Below are 16,512 nucleotides of genomic sequence, written 5' to 3'. Positions count from 1 at the left end.
AGTTCCTGCCAAGGCAGCACCTACTCTTCCTGGGGTTTATTATGGATCCCCATTAGTTCCTGCCAAGGCAGCAGCTAATCTTCCTGGGGTTTATTATGGATCCCCATTAGTTCCTGCCAAGGCAGCACCTACTCTTCCTGGGGTTTATTATGGATCCCCATTAGTTCCTGCCAAGGCAGCACCTACTCTTCCTGGGGTTTATTATGGATCCCCATTAGTTCCTGCCAAGGCAGCACCTACTCTTCCTGGGGTTTATTATGGATCCCCATTAGTTCCTGCCAAGGCAGCACCTACTCTTCCTGGGGTTCAACAAAATTTAGGCAGCTGCACCTCTGCCCAGCCACGTGAAATCCATAGATTAGGGCCTAATTTATTTATTTCAATTTCCTGATAACCTTATTTGAACTGTAACTCATTAATATATTTGATATTTATATTTTTGTTCAGTATACTTATATTTTCTTAAATGTATATACAACATTACAATGCACTGAATAAAAAAATGCCTTTCGTGAACAAACACTCGCACTTGACTTTTCCCTCACTTTCAAGCTCTGACTCTGGACTTACTATGACTGTAATATACGGTTGCCCCACCTAGCTATCTTAAAACTTCTTGGTGACAGGGGCGCAGTATTGAGTAGCTTGGATGAATAAGGTGCCCAGAGTAAACTGCCTGCTACTCTGTCCCAGATGCTAATATATGCATGTTATTAGTAGTATTGGATAGAAAACACTCTGAAGTTTCTAAAACTGTTTGAATAATGTCTGTGAGTATAACAGAACTCATATGGTAGGCGAAAACCTGAGACAAATCCAACCAGGAAGTGGGAAATCTGAGGTTTGTAGTTACATTCAAGTGATTGCCTATCCAATACGCTGTGCCTATGGGGCCAGATTGCACTTCCCAAGGCTTCCAGTGAATGTCAACAGTCTTTAGAAAGTTGTTTCAGGCTTCTATTGTGGAAGGTGGTCAAATAAGAGCTGTTTCAACAAGTGGACTAGGCTGAGGCCAATCAGTTGTTCACTGCGCGGTCACCGCGCCGTGCCTTCTTTTTCCTCTGTAATGAATACGCTATTGTCCGGTTGGAATATTATTGAAGATTTATTATAAAAAGACCCTAAAGATTGATTGTAAACATCGATTGACATGTTTCTACAAACTGTAATGAAACTCTTTTGACTTTTCTGGATTTTGCGCTCGGGCATTGTGCATTTGGAATAGTGAACTAAACGCGCGAACAAAGCGGAGGTATTTGGACATAAATATGGACGTAATCGAACAAAACAAACATTTCTTGTGGAAGTGGGAGTCCTGGGAGTGCATTCCAACGAAGATCAGCAAAGGCAAGTGAAGATTTATAATGCTATTTATAACTTTAGTTGACTCCACAATTTGGCAGGTAACTGTATGGCTTGGATTTGTGCATGAATGCTGTTCTCAGATTATTGAATTTTTGCCGAAAAGCCTTTTTGAAATCGGACACTGTGGTTGGATTAACGAGAAGTGTATCGTTAAAATGGTGTAAAAAAAGCACTAACTGTAAGTCTCTCTGGATAAGAGCATCTGCTAATTGACTAACAGGTAAATGTAAATAGCCCTTTTATCAACTAGCCATTGTCATTTCGCAAAACCATGTAAAACTATACATGCTCAACATACAATAGCAAAATAATTATATTGACAGTTAAAGCTCATTAGATTGGGGTCTGACAGGTTTAAGTAACAAATAAAACATCCCTACACTCAGGATCCAAGGATTCTACCTGTTCCATTGAGGGACTAACACACTATAACTATATCATGTAGGCTGTGAAGAGATCGGTTCATATTCCATCTGTCTGTAGTGTTGAGTACTCTGACTGTGGTGTTGAGTACTCTGTCTGTAGTGTTGAGTACTCTGTCTGTAAGGTTGAGTACTCTGTCTGTAGGGTTGAGTACTCTGTCTGTAGAGTTGTGTACTCTGTCTGTAGGGTTGTGTACTCTGTTGAGTACTATGTCTGTAGTGTTGAGTACTATGTCTGTAGTGTTGAGTACTATGTCTGTAGTGTTGTGTACTCTGTCTGTATGTCGCCTCTGGCTAGAGCTTGCTTTCAATACCTCGCCTTGTGAGGATAACAGCCCTTTTTCTAAAATGTTTTATGTTGGAGAACACATTGGGAGGGATCTGAGACCATTCCTCTTTAGAGAATCCTTCCAGATCCTTGATATCGTTTGACTGGGTTTATGGACGGCCCCCTTCAAATCAAACCACAGGTTTTCAGTGGGTTTCAAGTCTGGAGACTAAGATGTCCATTGCTGTTGATTTTGTGGCCAATTAACAATTTCTTTGTGTATTTTGTGAGCTTGAGGTTTTTGTCTTGCTGGAAGATCCTCTCCTCCTCCTGACAGAGGCAACCAGGTTTTTTGGCTAAAATGTCCTTGTACTGGGTAAAGTTCATGATGCTGTTGACCTTAACAAGGGCTCCAGGACCAGTGGAAGGTAAATAGCCCCTAAACATCAAAGATCCACCACCATACTTTCCAGTAGGTATGAGGTTATTTTCTGCTCATACATTCTCATTTCGAAGTCTGGCCAAAGAGCTCTATTTTCATGTCATCCAATAAATGTAAACGCCTGGAGTTTGCTAAACGGCATTGGCGCTTGGATTGGAACCGGTGCTTCTGGTCCCGGTCCCTCATCGGCCCCACACTCAGTCCTCCTGTACTGTCCTGTCCCCCCGACCCTACACTAAGTCCTCCTGTACTGTCCTGTTCCCCCGACCCTACACTTAGTCCTCCTGTACTGTCCTGTCCCCCCGACCCTACACTTAGTCCTCCTGTACTGTCCTGTCCCCCCGACCCTACACTCAGTCCTCCTGTACTGTCCTGTCCCCCCGACCCTACACTCAGTCCTCCTGTACTGTCCTGTCCCCCCGACCCTACACTCAGTCCTCCTGTACTGTCCTGTCCCTCCGACCCTACACTCAGTCCTCCTGTACTGTCCTGTCCTCCTGTACTGTCCTGTCCTCCTGTACTGTCCTGTCCTCCTGTACTGTCCTGTCCTCCTGTACTGTCCTGTCCTCCTGTACCGTCCCACCGGCCCTAGACTGAGTCCTTCAGACATCATATTTCGGTGAGTGTGACCTTGTAGGCGTCAGCGTAGCTCTCTATGCTCAGGATGAAGGTGTCTTCATTAGAGTAATGCTCTATGATGTTGTCGTCCATGTTCACCAGGATCCTATAAGGGACAATGGGAAGAGTTAGATGATTCCATGTTCAAAAGGATCGGACAAGGGAGAATGGGGAGAGTTAGCTGATTCCATGTTCAAAAGGATCAGACAAGGGACAATGGGGAGAGTTAGCTGATTGATTGATTGACTGATTGATTGTCCTGCAAATGTTTAAACCCCAACATTCACAAACACAGAGGAATACAGACATTCATGCCTGGATATTTGTCCTTCTCACACCAGTTTGAGTAAAGAATTTTTCAGCAACTAGCTATCTAGCTAAACCGCAACCTCGGATTACTCCTGGCTAGCGTTTCCACCCACTTAGCTTGAAGCTAGCCCGGCCGTAGCACCTGCGCTACCACCATAGCATACTCCTGAGCTACAATACCCGGGCCCACGACCGGTCTACCGATGTCATCGCATGAAGAGGAATAAACAGACTCACCCCATCGCGACGTCCCCCAAAGGCTAACTCTCTAGCCCTCGCTATCTCCCTGCTTGCTAATTCGGCCTGCTAACTGCTAGCTTGTCCAGCTCCGGCCCGCTAACTGCTACCTTGTCTAGCCCGGGCCTACAAACTGTTAGCTTGTTAGCACAGGCCTGCTAACCGCCTGAATCGCCGCGTCTCAAACGCTCACCGGACCCATATTTACTTTCCATCTCTTTTGACTTTTAATTTGTTTATACCTTCCGGAAACCTGCCTCACCCAATGTGATACGGAATCGCTATTATTTATTTTTAGAACACACTCAAGAACCTCCAGAAGCTAACCAGCTAACTAGCTACAAGCTATTTAGTCATTGTTAGTTGTTTTTTTTACCTGGATAACACTCGCCAGGCCAGCTTTCCTGCCCCATCCACCGCTGCCCCCTGGACACTGATCTCTTGGCTACATAGCTGATGCACGCTGGACTGTCCATTAATCACGGTACTCCATTCTGCTTGTTTGTTCTATCTGTTGGCCCCGTTGCCTAGTCTACGCCATTTTACCTGCTGTTGTTGTGCTAGCTGATTAGCTGTTGTCTCACCTACTGTTTTAGCTAGCTTTCCCAATTCAACACCTGTGATTACTGTATGCCTCGCTGTATGTCTCTCTCAAATGTCAATATGCCTTGTATACTGTTGTTCAGGTTAGTTATCATTGTTTTAGTTCACAATGGAGCCCCTAGTTCCACTCTTCACGCCCCTGATAACTCCTTTGTCCCACCTCCCACACATGCGGTGACCTCACCCATTACTACCAGCATGTCCAGAGATACAACCTCCCTCATCATCACCCAGTGCCTGGGCTTACCTCCGCTGTATCCGCACCCCACCATACCCCTGTCTGCGCATTATGCCCTGAATATATTCTACCATGCCCAGAAACCTGCCCCTCTTATTCTCTGTCCCCAACGCTCTAGGCGACCAGTTTTGATAGCCTTTAGCCGCACCCTCATACTACTCCTTCTCTGTTCCGCGGGTGATGTGGAGGTAAACCCAGGCCCTGCATGTCCCCAGGCACCCTCATTTGTTGACTTCTGTGATCGAAAAAGCCTTGGTTTCATGCATGTCAACATCAGAAGCCTCCTCCCTAAGTTTGTTTTACTCACTGCTTTAGCACACTCTGCTAACCCTGATGTCCTTGCTGTGTCTGAATCCTGGCTCAGGAAGGCCACCAAAAATTCAGAGATTTCCATACCCAACTATAACATCTTCCGTCAAGATAGAACTGCCAAAGGGGGCGGAATTGCAGTTTACTGCAGAGATAGCCTGCAAAGTAATGTCATACTTTCCAGGTCCATACCCAAACAGTTCGAACTACTAATTTTGAAAATTACTCTCTCCAGAAATAAGTCTCTCACGGTTGCCGCCTGCTACCGACCCCCTTCAGCTCCCAGCTGTGCCCTGGACACCATTTGTGAATTGATCGCCCCCCATCTAGCTTCAGAGTTTGTTCTGTTAGGTGACCTAAACTGGGATATGCTTAACACCTCGCCAGTCCTACAATCTAAGCTAGATGCCCTCAATCTCACACAAATCATCAAGGAACCCACCAGGTACAACCCTAACTCTGTAAACAAGGGCACCCTCATAGACGTCATCCTGACCAACTGGCCCTCCAAATACACCTCCGCTGTCTTCAACCAGGATCTCAGCGATCACTGCCTCATTGCCTGTATCCGCTACGGAGCCGCAGTCAAACGACCACCCCTCATCACTGTCAAACGCTCCCTAAAACACTTCTGTGAGCAGGCCTTTCTAATCGACCTGGCCCGGGTATCCTGGAAGGACATTGACCTCATCCCGTCAGTTGAGGATGCCTGGTCATTCTTTAAAAGTAACTTCCTCACCATTTTAGATAAGCATGCTCCGTTCAAAAAATGCAGAACTAAGAACAGATACAGCCCTTGGTTCACCCCAGACCTGACTGCCCTCGACCAGCACAAAAACATCCTGTGGCGGACTGCAATAGCATCGAATAGTCCCCGTGATATGCAACTGTTCAGGGAAGTCCGGAACCAATACACGCAGTCAGTCAGGAAAGCTAAGGCCAGCTTCTTCAGGCAGAAGTTTGCATCCTGTAGCTCCAACTCCAAAAAGTTCTGGGACACCGTGAAGTCCATGGAGAACAAGAGCACCTCCTCCCAGCTGCCCACTGCACTGAGGCTAGGTAACACGGTCACCACTGATAAATCCATGATTATCGAAAACTTCAATAAGCATTTCTCAACGGCTGGCCATGCCTTCTGCCTGGCTACTTCAACCTCGGCCAACAGCTCCGCCCCCCCCGCAGCTCCTCGCCCAAGCCTCTCCAGGTTCTCCTTTAACCAAATCCAGATAGCAGATGTTCTGAAAGAGCTGCAAAACCTGGACCCGTACAAATCAGCTGGGCTTGAAAATCTGGACCCTCTATTTCTGAAACTATCTGCCACCATTGTCGCAACCCCTATTACCAGCCTGTTCAACCTCTCTTTCATATCGTCTGAGATCCCCAAGGATTGGAAAGCTGCCGCAATCATCCCCCTCTTCAAAGGGGGAGACACCCTGGACCCAAACTGTTACAGACCTATATCCATCCTGCCCTGCCTATCTAAGGTCTTCGAAAGCCAAGTCAACAAACAGGTCACTGACCATCTCGAATCCCACCGCACCTTCTCCGCTGTGCAATCTGGTTTCCGAGCCGGTCATGGGTGCACCTCAGCCACACTCAAGGTACTCAACGATATCATAACCACCATCGATAAAAGACAGTACTGTGCAGCCGTCTTCATCGACCTTGCCAAGGCTTTCGACTCTGTCAATCACCATATTCTTATCGGCAGACTCAGGAGCCTCGGTTTTTCGGATGACTGCCAATTACTTTGCAGACAGAGTTCAGTGCGTCAAATCGGAGGGCATGCTGTCTGGTCCTCTGGCAGTCTCTATGGGGGTGCCACAGGGTTCAATTCTCGGGCAGACTCTTTTCTCTGTGTATATCAATGATGTTGCTCTTGCTGCGGGCGATTCCCTGATCCACCTCTACGCAGACGACACCATTCTATATACCTTCGGCCCGTCTTTGGACACTGTGCTATCTAACCTCCAAACAAGCTTCAATGCCATACAACACTCCTTCCGTGGCCTCCAACTGCTCTTAAACGCTAGTAAAACCAAATGCATGCTTTTCAACCGGTCGCTGCCTGCACCCGCATGCCCGACTAGCATCACCACCCTGGATGGTTCCGACCTAGAATATGTGGACGTCTATAAGTACCTAGGTGTCTGGCTAGACTGCAAACTCTCCTTCCAGACTCATATCAAACATCTCCAATCGAAAATCAAATCAAGAGTCGGCTTTCTATTCCGCAACAAAGCCTCCTTCACTCACGCCGCCAAGCTTACCCTAGTAAAACTGACTATCCTACCGATCCTCGACTTCGGCGATGTCACCTACAAAATGGCTTCCAACACTCTACTCAGCAAACTGGATGCAGTCTATCACAGCGCCATCCGTTTCGTCACTAAAGCACCTTATACCACCCACCACTGCGACTTGTATGCTCTAGTCGGCTGGCCCTCGCTACATATTCGTCGCCAGGCCCACTGGCTCCAGGTCATCTACAAGTCCATGCTAGGTAAAGCTCCGCCTTATCTCAGCTCACTGGTCACGATGGCAACACCCATCCGTAGCACGCGCTCCAGCAGGTGTATCTCACTGATCATCCCTAAAGCCAACACCTCATTTGGCCGCCTTTCGTTCCAGTACTCTGCTGCCTGTGACTGGAACGAATTGCAAAAATCGCTGAAGTTGGAGACTTTTATCTCCCTCACCAACTTCAAACATCAGCTATCTGAGCAGCTAACCGATCGCTGCAGCTGTACATAGTCTATTGGTAAATAGCCCACCCTTTTTCACCTACCTCATCCCCATACTGTTTTTATTTATTTACTTTTCTGCTCTTTTGCACACCAATATCTCTACCTGTACATGACCATCTGATCATTCATCACTCCAGTGTTAAATCTGCAAAATTGTAATTATTTGCCTACCTCCTCATGCCTTTTGCACACATTGTATATAGACTCCCCCTTTGGTTTCTACTGTGTTATTGACTTGTTAATTGTTTACTCCATGTGTAACTCTTTGTTGTCTGCTCACACTGCTATGCTTTATCTTGGCCAGGTCGCAGTTGCAAATGAGAACTTGTTCTCAACTAGCCTACCTGGTTAAATAAAGGTGTTCTCAACTAGCCTACCTGGTTAAATAAAGGTGAAAAAAAAACAAAAAAAACAATTCCATTCTGATGCCGTGCTCAGTAGAATTCCGTTCTAATTATGTGCTCAATAGATTTCCATTCTAATGCCGTGAGCAATAGAAATCCATTCTGATGCCGTGATCAATAGAATTCCATTCTAATGCCGTTTTGAGTATAATTCCATTCCATGTTCAACAGAATTCCATTCTGATGCCGTGTTCAACAGATTTCCATTCTGATGCTGTGTTCAACAGATTCCCATTCTGATGCTGTGTTCAATAGATCTCCATTCTAATGCCGTGATCAATATAATTTAATTCTGATGCCGTGTTCAACAGAATTCCATTCTGATGCTGTGCTCAATAGAATTCCAGTCTAATGCCGTACTCAATAGAATTCCATTCTGATGCCGTGCTCAAAAGAATTCCAGTCTAATGCCGTGCTCAAAAGAATTCCATTCTGATGCCGTGCTCAAAAGAATTCCAGTCTAATGCCATGCTCAATAGAATTCCATTCTGATGCCGTGTTCAGTAGAATTCCATTCTGATGCCGTGATCAATAGAATTCCATTCTAATTCCGTGTTCAATAGAATTCCATTCTGATGCCGTGTTGAGTAGAATTCCATTCTAATGCCGTGCTCAGTAGAATTCTTTTCTAATTATGTGCTCAGTAGATTTCCATTCTAATGTCGTGATCAGTAGAATTCCATTCTGATGCCGTGTTGAGTAAAATTCCATTCTAATGCCACGTTCAACAGAATTCCATTCTAATGCCTTGTTCAACAGAATTCCATTCTAATTCAATGCTCAATAGAATTCCATTCTAATGACGTGCTCAATAGAATTCCATTCTGATGCCGTGTTGAGTAGAATTCCATTCTGATGCTTTGCTCAATAGAATTCCATTCTGATGCTGTGTTCAATAGAATTCCATTCTGATGCTGTGCTCAATAGAAACCATTCTGATGCTGTGCTCAATAGAAACCATTCTGATGCTGTGTTCAATAGAATTCCATTCTGATGCTGTGCTCAATAGAATTCCATTCTGATGCTGTGCTCAATAGAATTCCATTCTGATGCTGTGCTCAATAGAAACCATTCTGATGCTGTGCTCAATAGAATTCCATTCTAATGCCGTTCTCAATATTATTTCATTCTAATGCCGTGTTCAATAGAATTCCATTCTCACCCTTTTTTGCTTTTCTTGTAGACCTTGGCTATCCTCTCAGTGGGAACTCCATACTTCTCTGATATCTGTGAATGAAAGACAATGCTATTTAGATTCCATGAACAAGCTGTGGATGCGATTAACCAATACCAGAGAGGATAACCTGGATCATCCAGATGATAGAGACTAACTGGTGGAGGCCCTCTGGTCAGGTGGTCTAACCCCATAAACAGGGCTTTCCTCCCCAACTTCTCCTTTTGCACTTTGCCTCCTCTTAATCTGGCTGCCCTGCTGATTCTGATCGGTTTAAATAGAGCATCTTTTTTTAGAGATACTCACTGCTTCCATCAGGCCTCTCAGGGTTGGAGACTTGAGCATCAGAGCATCAAACACCTCATCCGACTCCTTCCTCACATACAGCAGGACTGTGGAGAGATGGACACATTCAGGATGTTATGCCACTGAAGTTGTTTTGGCTTATCTGTGAAGCAGCGCTCCTATAGTACTATAGTAGGATATTATATAGACTGGTACCTCTCTGTAGAGTCTATATAGACTGCTACCTCTCTGTAGAGTCTATATAGACTGGTACCTCTGTAGAGGTTATATAGACTGGTACCTCTGTAGAGGTGATATAGACTGGTACCTCTCTGTAGAGGTTATATAGACTAGTTCCTCTCTGTAGAGGTTATATAGACTAGTACCTCTCTGTAGGGTTATACAGACTGGTAGCTCTGTGTAGAGGTTATATGGACTGGTACCTCTCTTGTGTGTTTCCTCTTTGATCTGTTTGTGGGAAGGAGGTGAGAGGTCATCCTCTGACGGTCTGAACATCCTCTTAACCAACACACTCCTGCATGATGGACACAACAACAACAAAAGCAACAGACCAGTCAGACCTCTAACTCACACACACACACTCATCACACATCAAAGATGGGATACACAACCAACAAGAGGGCTTGCTCAGAGGCTGGGATTCAACTCGATCACGCTTTGGCTGCAATACACATTTTAAAAGCAAGTTCCAACATTAGTGACTGCATTCACGCTAAACACTGCAGATCCAGTGACCGCATTCACGCTAAACACTGCAGATCCAGTGACCGCATTCACTCTAAACACTGCAGATCCAGTGACCGCATTCACTCTAAACACTGCAGATCCAGTGACCGCATTCACGCTAAACACTGCAGATCCAGTGACCGCATTCACTCTAAACACTGCAGATCCAGTGACCGCATTCACTCTAAACACTGCAGATCCAGTGACCGCATTCACGCTAAACACTGCAGATCCAGTGACCGCGTCGGAGAGGAAAGTTGCCGTTTTATTGGCTTTATTAGCCAAACGTGCTATTTAGTTTGTCTCCTAGAGATGAACGTACATTGGTGCGAAAAGTTAAAATCAATCCCAGAACAATAGCAAAGGACCTTGTGAAGATGCCGGAGGAAACCGGTACAAAAGTATCTATATCCACAGTAAAACGAGTCCTATATCGATATAACCTGAAAGGCCGCTCAGCAAGGAAGAAGCCACTGCTCCAAAACCGCCATAAAAAAGCCAGACTACGGTTTGCAACTGCACATGGGGACAAAGATTGTACTTTTTTGGAGAAATGTCCTCTGGTTTGATGAAACAAAAATAGAACTGTTTGGCCATGATGACCATCGTTATGTTTGGAGGAAAAAGAGGGAGGCTTGCAAGCCGAAGAACACCATCCCAACCATGAAGCACGGGGGTAGCAGCATCATGTTGTGGGGGTGCCTTGCTGCAGGAGGGACTCGTGCACTTCACAAAATAGATGGCATCATGAAAGAAAATGACGTTGATTTATTGAAGCAACATCTCAAGACAGCAGTCAGGAAGTTAAAAGCTTTGTCGTAAATGGGTCTTCCAAATGGACAATAACCCCAAGCATACTTCCAAAGTTGTGGCAAAATGGCTTAAGGACAACAGAGGGGCCATCACAAAGCCCTTTCCTCAATCCTATAGAAAATGTGTGGGCAGAACCGAAAAAGCGTGTGCGAGCAAGGAGGCCTACAAACCTGATTCAGTTACACCAGCTCTGTCACAAGGAATGGGTCAAAATTCATCCCACTTATTGTGGGAAGCTTGTGGAAGGCTACCCAAATGTTTGACCCAAGTTAAACAATTTAAAAGGCAATGCTACCAAATACTAATTGAGTGTACGTACATTTCTGACCCACTGGGAATGTGATGAAAGAAATCAAATCTGAAATAAATCATTCTCTCTAATATTATTCTGACATTTCACATTCTTAAAATAAAGTGGTGATCCTAACTGACCTAAGACATGGAATTCTTGCTAAGATTAAATGTCAGGAATTGTGAAAAACTGAGTTTAAATGCGTTTGGTGTATGTAAACTTCCGACTTCAACTGTATGTGTGGGATTGAGTTGGTCCCATTTTACATATGTGAGGTTTAGATTGAGTGCACAAAACATTAGGAACACCTGCTCTTTCCATGACATAGACTGACCAGGGGAATCCATGTGAGAGCTATGATCCCTTATTGATGTCACTGTTAAATTCACTTCAATCAGTGTGGATGAAAGGGAGGAGACAGGTTAAAGAATGATTTTTAAGCCTTGGGCCAAATGAGACATGGATTGTGTATGTGTGCCAATCAGAGGGTGAATGGGCAAGACAAAGGATGTAAGTGTCTTTGAACAGGGTATGGTAGTAGATGCCAGGTGCACCGGTTTGAGTCAAGAACTGCAACGCTGCTGGGTTTTTCATGCCCAACACTTTCCCGTGTGTATCAAGAATGTTCCACCACCCAAAGGACATCCAGCCAACTTGACACAACTGTGGGAGGCATGGGAGTCAACATGGTCCAGCGTCCCTGTGTAACGCTTTCAACACCTTGTAGAGTCCATGTCCAACGAATTGAGGCTTTTCTGAGGGCAAAAGGGGGTGCAACTAAATATTAGGAAGGTGTTCCTAATGTTTTGTACACTCAGTGGATATTTGCATGTGAATGTATCCACATGTGAACACTCACCCTCCTCTCTCAATTTCTTCTGTGTTAAAGGCAAATACCTGGGAAAGAATAGCACATTGCCAACGTCAGCATTAAGTATGTACATAACATAGGCAAATATACATATAAGTAATGAAACAGAAATCTAAATATGTTATGTATCATTCCTTCAAATAGCTTAAAGGCATATATTTGACAATCTGTAAAAAGTAAATAAAAGATGTGGCCCTAAAAACTCTCAGACTGGTTACAAGAGGAGAAAACCAAGCGTCTACAAACTGACCTTTCTTCTAGACACATCTCTAGATTCTCTACAAAGGTCATTGATAAGTTAACCAAGGCATCGTTAGACCGTACCAGATTGTTGATAAGTTCACCAAGGCATCGTTAAACCATATCAGATTGTTGATAAGTTAACCAAGGCATCGTTAGACCGATAATGTATCAGATCTTTCATCAGATAACCAAGGCACCGTTAGACCATATCAGATTGTTGATAAGTTAACCAAGGCATCGTTAGACCGTATCAGATCATTGATAAGTTAACCAAGGCCTCATTAGACCATATCAGATTGTTGATAAGTTAACGAAGATATCGTTAGACCATATCAGATCATTGATAAGTTAACCAAGGCATCGTTAGACCGATAATGTATCAGATCTTTCATAAGTTAACCAAGGCATCGTTAGACCATATCAGACTGTTGATAAGTTAACCAAGGCATCGTTAGACCGTATCAGATTGTTGATAAGTTAACCAAGGCACCATTAGACCATATCAGATCATTGATAAGTTAACCAAGGCATCGTTAGACCATATCAGATCATTGATAAGTTAACCAAGGCATCGTTAGACCGATAATGCATCAGATCTTTCATCAGATAACCAAGGCACCGTTAGACCATATCAGATTGTTGATAAGTTAACCAAGGCATCGTTAGACCATATCAGATTGTTGATAAGTTAACCAAGGCATCGTTAGACCGATAATGCATCAGATCTTTCATCGGTTAACCAAGGCACCGTTAGACCATATCGGATTGTTGATAAGTTAACCAAGGCATCGTTAGAACATATCAGATCATTGATAAGTTAACCAAGGCATCGTTAGACCATATCAGATTGTTGATAAGTTAACCAAGGCATCGTTAGACCGATAATGCATGAGATCTTTCATCAGTTAACCAAGGCACCGTTAGACCATATCAGGTTGTTGATAAGTTAACCAAGGCATCGTTAGACCATAACAGATTGTTGATAAGTTAACCAAGGCATCGTTAGACCATATCAGATCATTGATAAGTTAACCAAGGCATCGTTAGACCATATCAGATTGTTGAAAGTTAACAAAGGCATCGTTAGACCGTATCAGATTGTTGATAAGTTAACCAAGGCATTGTTAGACCGTATCAGATAATTGAAAAGTTAACCAAGGCACCGTTAGACCATATCAGTTCGTTGATAAGTTAACCAAGGCATCATTAGACCATATCAGATCATTGATAAGTTAACCAAGGCATCGTTAGACCATATCAAATCATTGATAAGTTAACCAAGGCATCGTTAGACCGATAATGCATCAGATCTTTCATCAGTTAACCAAGGCACCGTTAGACCATATCAGATTGTTGATAAGTTAACCAAGGCATCGTTAGACCATATCAGATTGTTGATAAGTTAACCAAGGCATCGTTTTACCAATAATGAATCAGATCTTTCAGAAGTTAACCAAGGCACCGTTAGACCATATGAGATTGTTGTTAAGTTAACCAAGGCATCGTTAGACCATATCAGTTTGTTGATAAGTTAACCGAGGCATCGTTAGACCATATCAGATCATTGATAAGTGAACCAAGGCATCGTTAGACCGTGTCAGATCATTGATAAGTTAACCAAGGCATCTTTAGACCATATCAGATCATTGATAAGTTAACCAAGGCATCGTTAGACCATATCAGATTGTTGATAAGTTAACCAAGGCATCGTTAGACCATATCAGATCATTGATAAGTTAACCAAGGCATCGTTAGACCATATCAGATTGTTGATAAGTTAACAAAGGCATCGTTAGACCGTATCAGATTGTTGATAAGTTAACCAAGGCATCGTTAGACCGTATCAGATAATTGATAAGTTAACCAAGGCATCGTTAGACCATATCAGATCATTGATAAGTTAACCAAGGCATCGTTAGACCGATAATGCATCAGATCTTTCATCAGTTAACCAAGGCACCGTTAGACCATATCAGATTGTTGATAAGTTAACCAAGGCATCGTTAGACCGTATCAGATCATTGATCATTTAACCAAGGCATCGTTAGACCATATCAGATCATTGATACGTTAACCACGGCATCGTTAGACCGTATCAGATCATTGATCATTTAACCAAGGCATCGTTAGACCATATCAGATCATTGATAATTTAACAAAGGCATCGTTAGACCATATCAGATTGTTGATAAGTTAACCAAGGCATCGTTAGAACATATCAGATCATTGATAAGTTAACCAAGGCATCGTTAGACCATATCAGATCATTGATAAGTGAACCAAGGCATCGTTAGACCATATCAGATCATTGATAAGTTAACCAATGCATCGTTAGACCATATCAGATCATTGATAATTTAACCAAGGCACCGTTAGACCATATCAGATTGTTGTTAAGTTAACAAAGGCATCGTTAGACCATATCAGATTGTTGATAAGTTAACCAAGGCATCGTTAGAACATATCAGATCATTGATAAGTTAACCAAGGCATCGTTAGACCATATCAGATCATTGATAAGTGAACCAAGGCATCGTTAGACCATATCAGATCATTGATAAGTTAACCAAGGCATCGTTAGACCATATCAGATTGTTGATAAGTTAACCAAGGCATCGTTAGACCATATCAGATTGTTGATAAGTTAACCAAGGTATCGTTAGACCATATCAGATCATTGATAAGTTAACCACGGCATCGTTAGACCATATCAGATCATTGATAAGTTAACCAAGGCATCGTTAGACCATATCAGATCATTGATAAGTTAACCAAGGCATCGTTAGACCATATCAGATTGTTGATAAGTTAACAAAGGCATCGTTAGACCGTATCAGATTGTTGATAAGTTAACCAAGGCATTGTTAGACCGTATCAGATTGTTGATAAGTTAACCAAGGCATCGTTAGAACATATCAGATCATTGATAAGTTAACCAAGGCATCGTTAGACCATATCAGATCATTGATAAGTGAACCAAGGCATCGTTAGACCATATCAGATCATTGATAAGTTAACCAATGCATCGTTAGACCATATCAGATCATTGATAATTTAACCAAGGCACCGTTAGACCATATCAGATTGTTGTTAAGTTAACAAAGGCATCGTTAGACCATGTCAGATTGTTGATAAGTTAACCAAGGCATCGTTAGAACATATCAGATCATTGATAAGTTAACCAAGGCATCGTTTGACCATATCAGATCATTGATAAGTGAACCAAGGCATCGTTAGACCATATCAGATCATTGATAAGTTAACCAAGGCATCGTTAGACCATATCAGATTGTTGATAAGTTAACCAAGGCATCGTTAGACCATATCAGATTGTTGATAAGTTAACCAAGGTATCGTTAGACCGTATCAGATCATTGATAAGTTAACCAAGGCTTCGTTAGACCATATCAGATCATTGATAAGTTAACCACGGCATCGTTAGACCATATCAGATCATTGATAAGTTAACCAAGGCATCGTTAGACCATATCAGATCATTGATAAGTTAACCAAGGCATCGTTAGACCATATCAGATTGTTGATAAGTTAACAAAGGCATCGTTAGACCGTATCAGATTGTTGATAAGTTAACCAAGGCATTGTTAGACCGTATCACATAATTGAAAAGTTAACCAAGGCACCGTTAGACCATATAAGTTCGTTGATAAGTTAACCAAGGCATCATTAGACCATATCAGATCATTGATAAGTTAACCAAGGCATCGTTAGACCGATAATGCATCAGATCTTTCATCAGTTAACCAAGGCACCGTTAGACCATATCAGATTGTTGATAAGTTAACCAAGGCATCGTTAGACCATATCAGATTGTTGATACGTTAACCAAGGCATCGTTTTACCGATAATGTATCAGATCTTTCAGAAGTTAACCACGGCATCGTTAGACCATATCAGATTGTTGATAAGTTAACCAAGGCATCGTTAGACCATATCAGATCATTGATAAGTTAACCAAGGCATCGTTAGACCATATCAGATAATTGATACGTTAACCACGGCATCGTTAGACCATATCAGATCGTTGATATGTTAACCAAGGCATCGTTAGACCATATCAGATCTTTCATAAGTTAACCAAGGCATCGTTAGACCATATCAGATTGT

At 43.0% G+C, this 16,512-nt stretch overlaps 1 protein-coding gene across 1 annotated transcript in view; it reads right to left on the bottom strand.

The window, feature by feature from the left end:
- Positions 1 to 921: 921 nt before the first annotated feature.
- Positions 922 to 16,512, bottom strand: part of grhl2b (grainyhead-like transcription factor 2b) — a 105,498-nt gene continuing 89,907 nt past the window's right edge. Inside the window, exons 12-16 of the mRNA XM_031789180.1 lie at positions 12,133 to 12,170; positions 9,865 to 9,956; positions 9,443 to 9,528; positions 9,125 to 9,189; positions 922 to 3,221 (exon numbers count right to left, since the gene is read on the bottom strand). Coding sequence (XP_031645040.1) covers positions 3,107 to 3,221; positions 9,125 to 9,189; positions 9,443 to 9,528; positions 9,865 to 9,956; positions 12,133 to 12,170 — 396 coding nt within the window. The 3' untranslated portion in view covers positions 922 to 3,106. The remainder of the gene's footprint in view (positions 3,222 to 9,124; positions 9,190 to 9,442; positions 9,529 to 9,864; positions 9,957 to 12,132; positions 12,171 to 16,512) is intronic.

The sequence above is a fragment of the Oncorhynchus kisutch genome, linkage group LG14 (assembly GCF_002021735.2).
Source record: "Oncorhynchus kisutch isolate 150728-3 linkage group LG14, Okis_V2, whole genome shotgun sequence".
In the NCBI taxonomy this organism is placed as follows: domain Eukaryota; kingdom Metazoa; phylum Chordata; class Actinopteri; order Salmoniformes; family Salmonidae; genus Oncorhynchus; species Oncorhynchus kisutch.
This window is presented reverse-complemented; position numbering and strand designations above follow the sequence as displayed.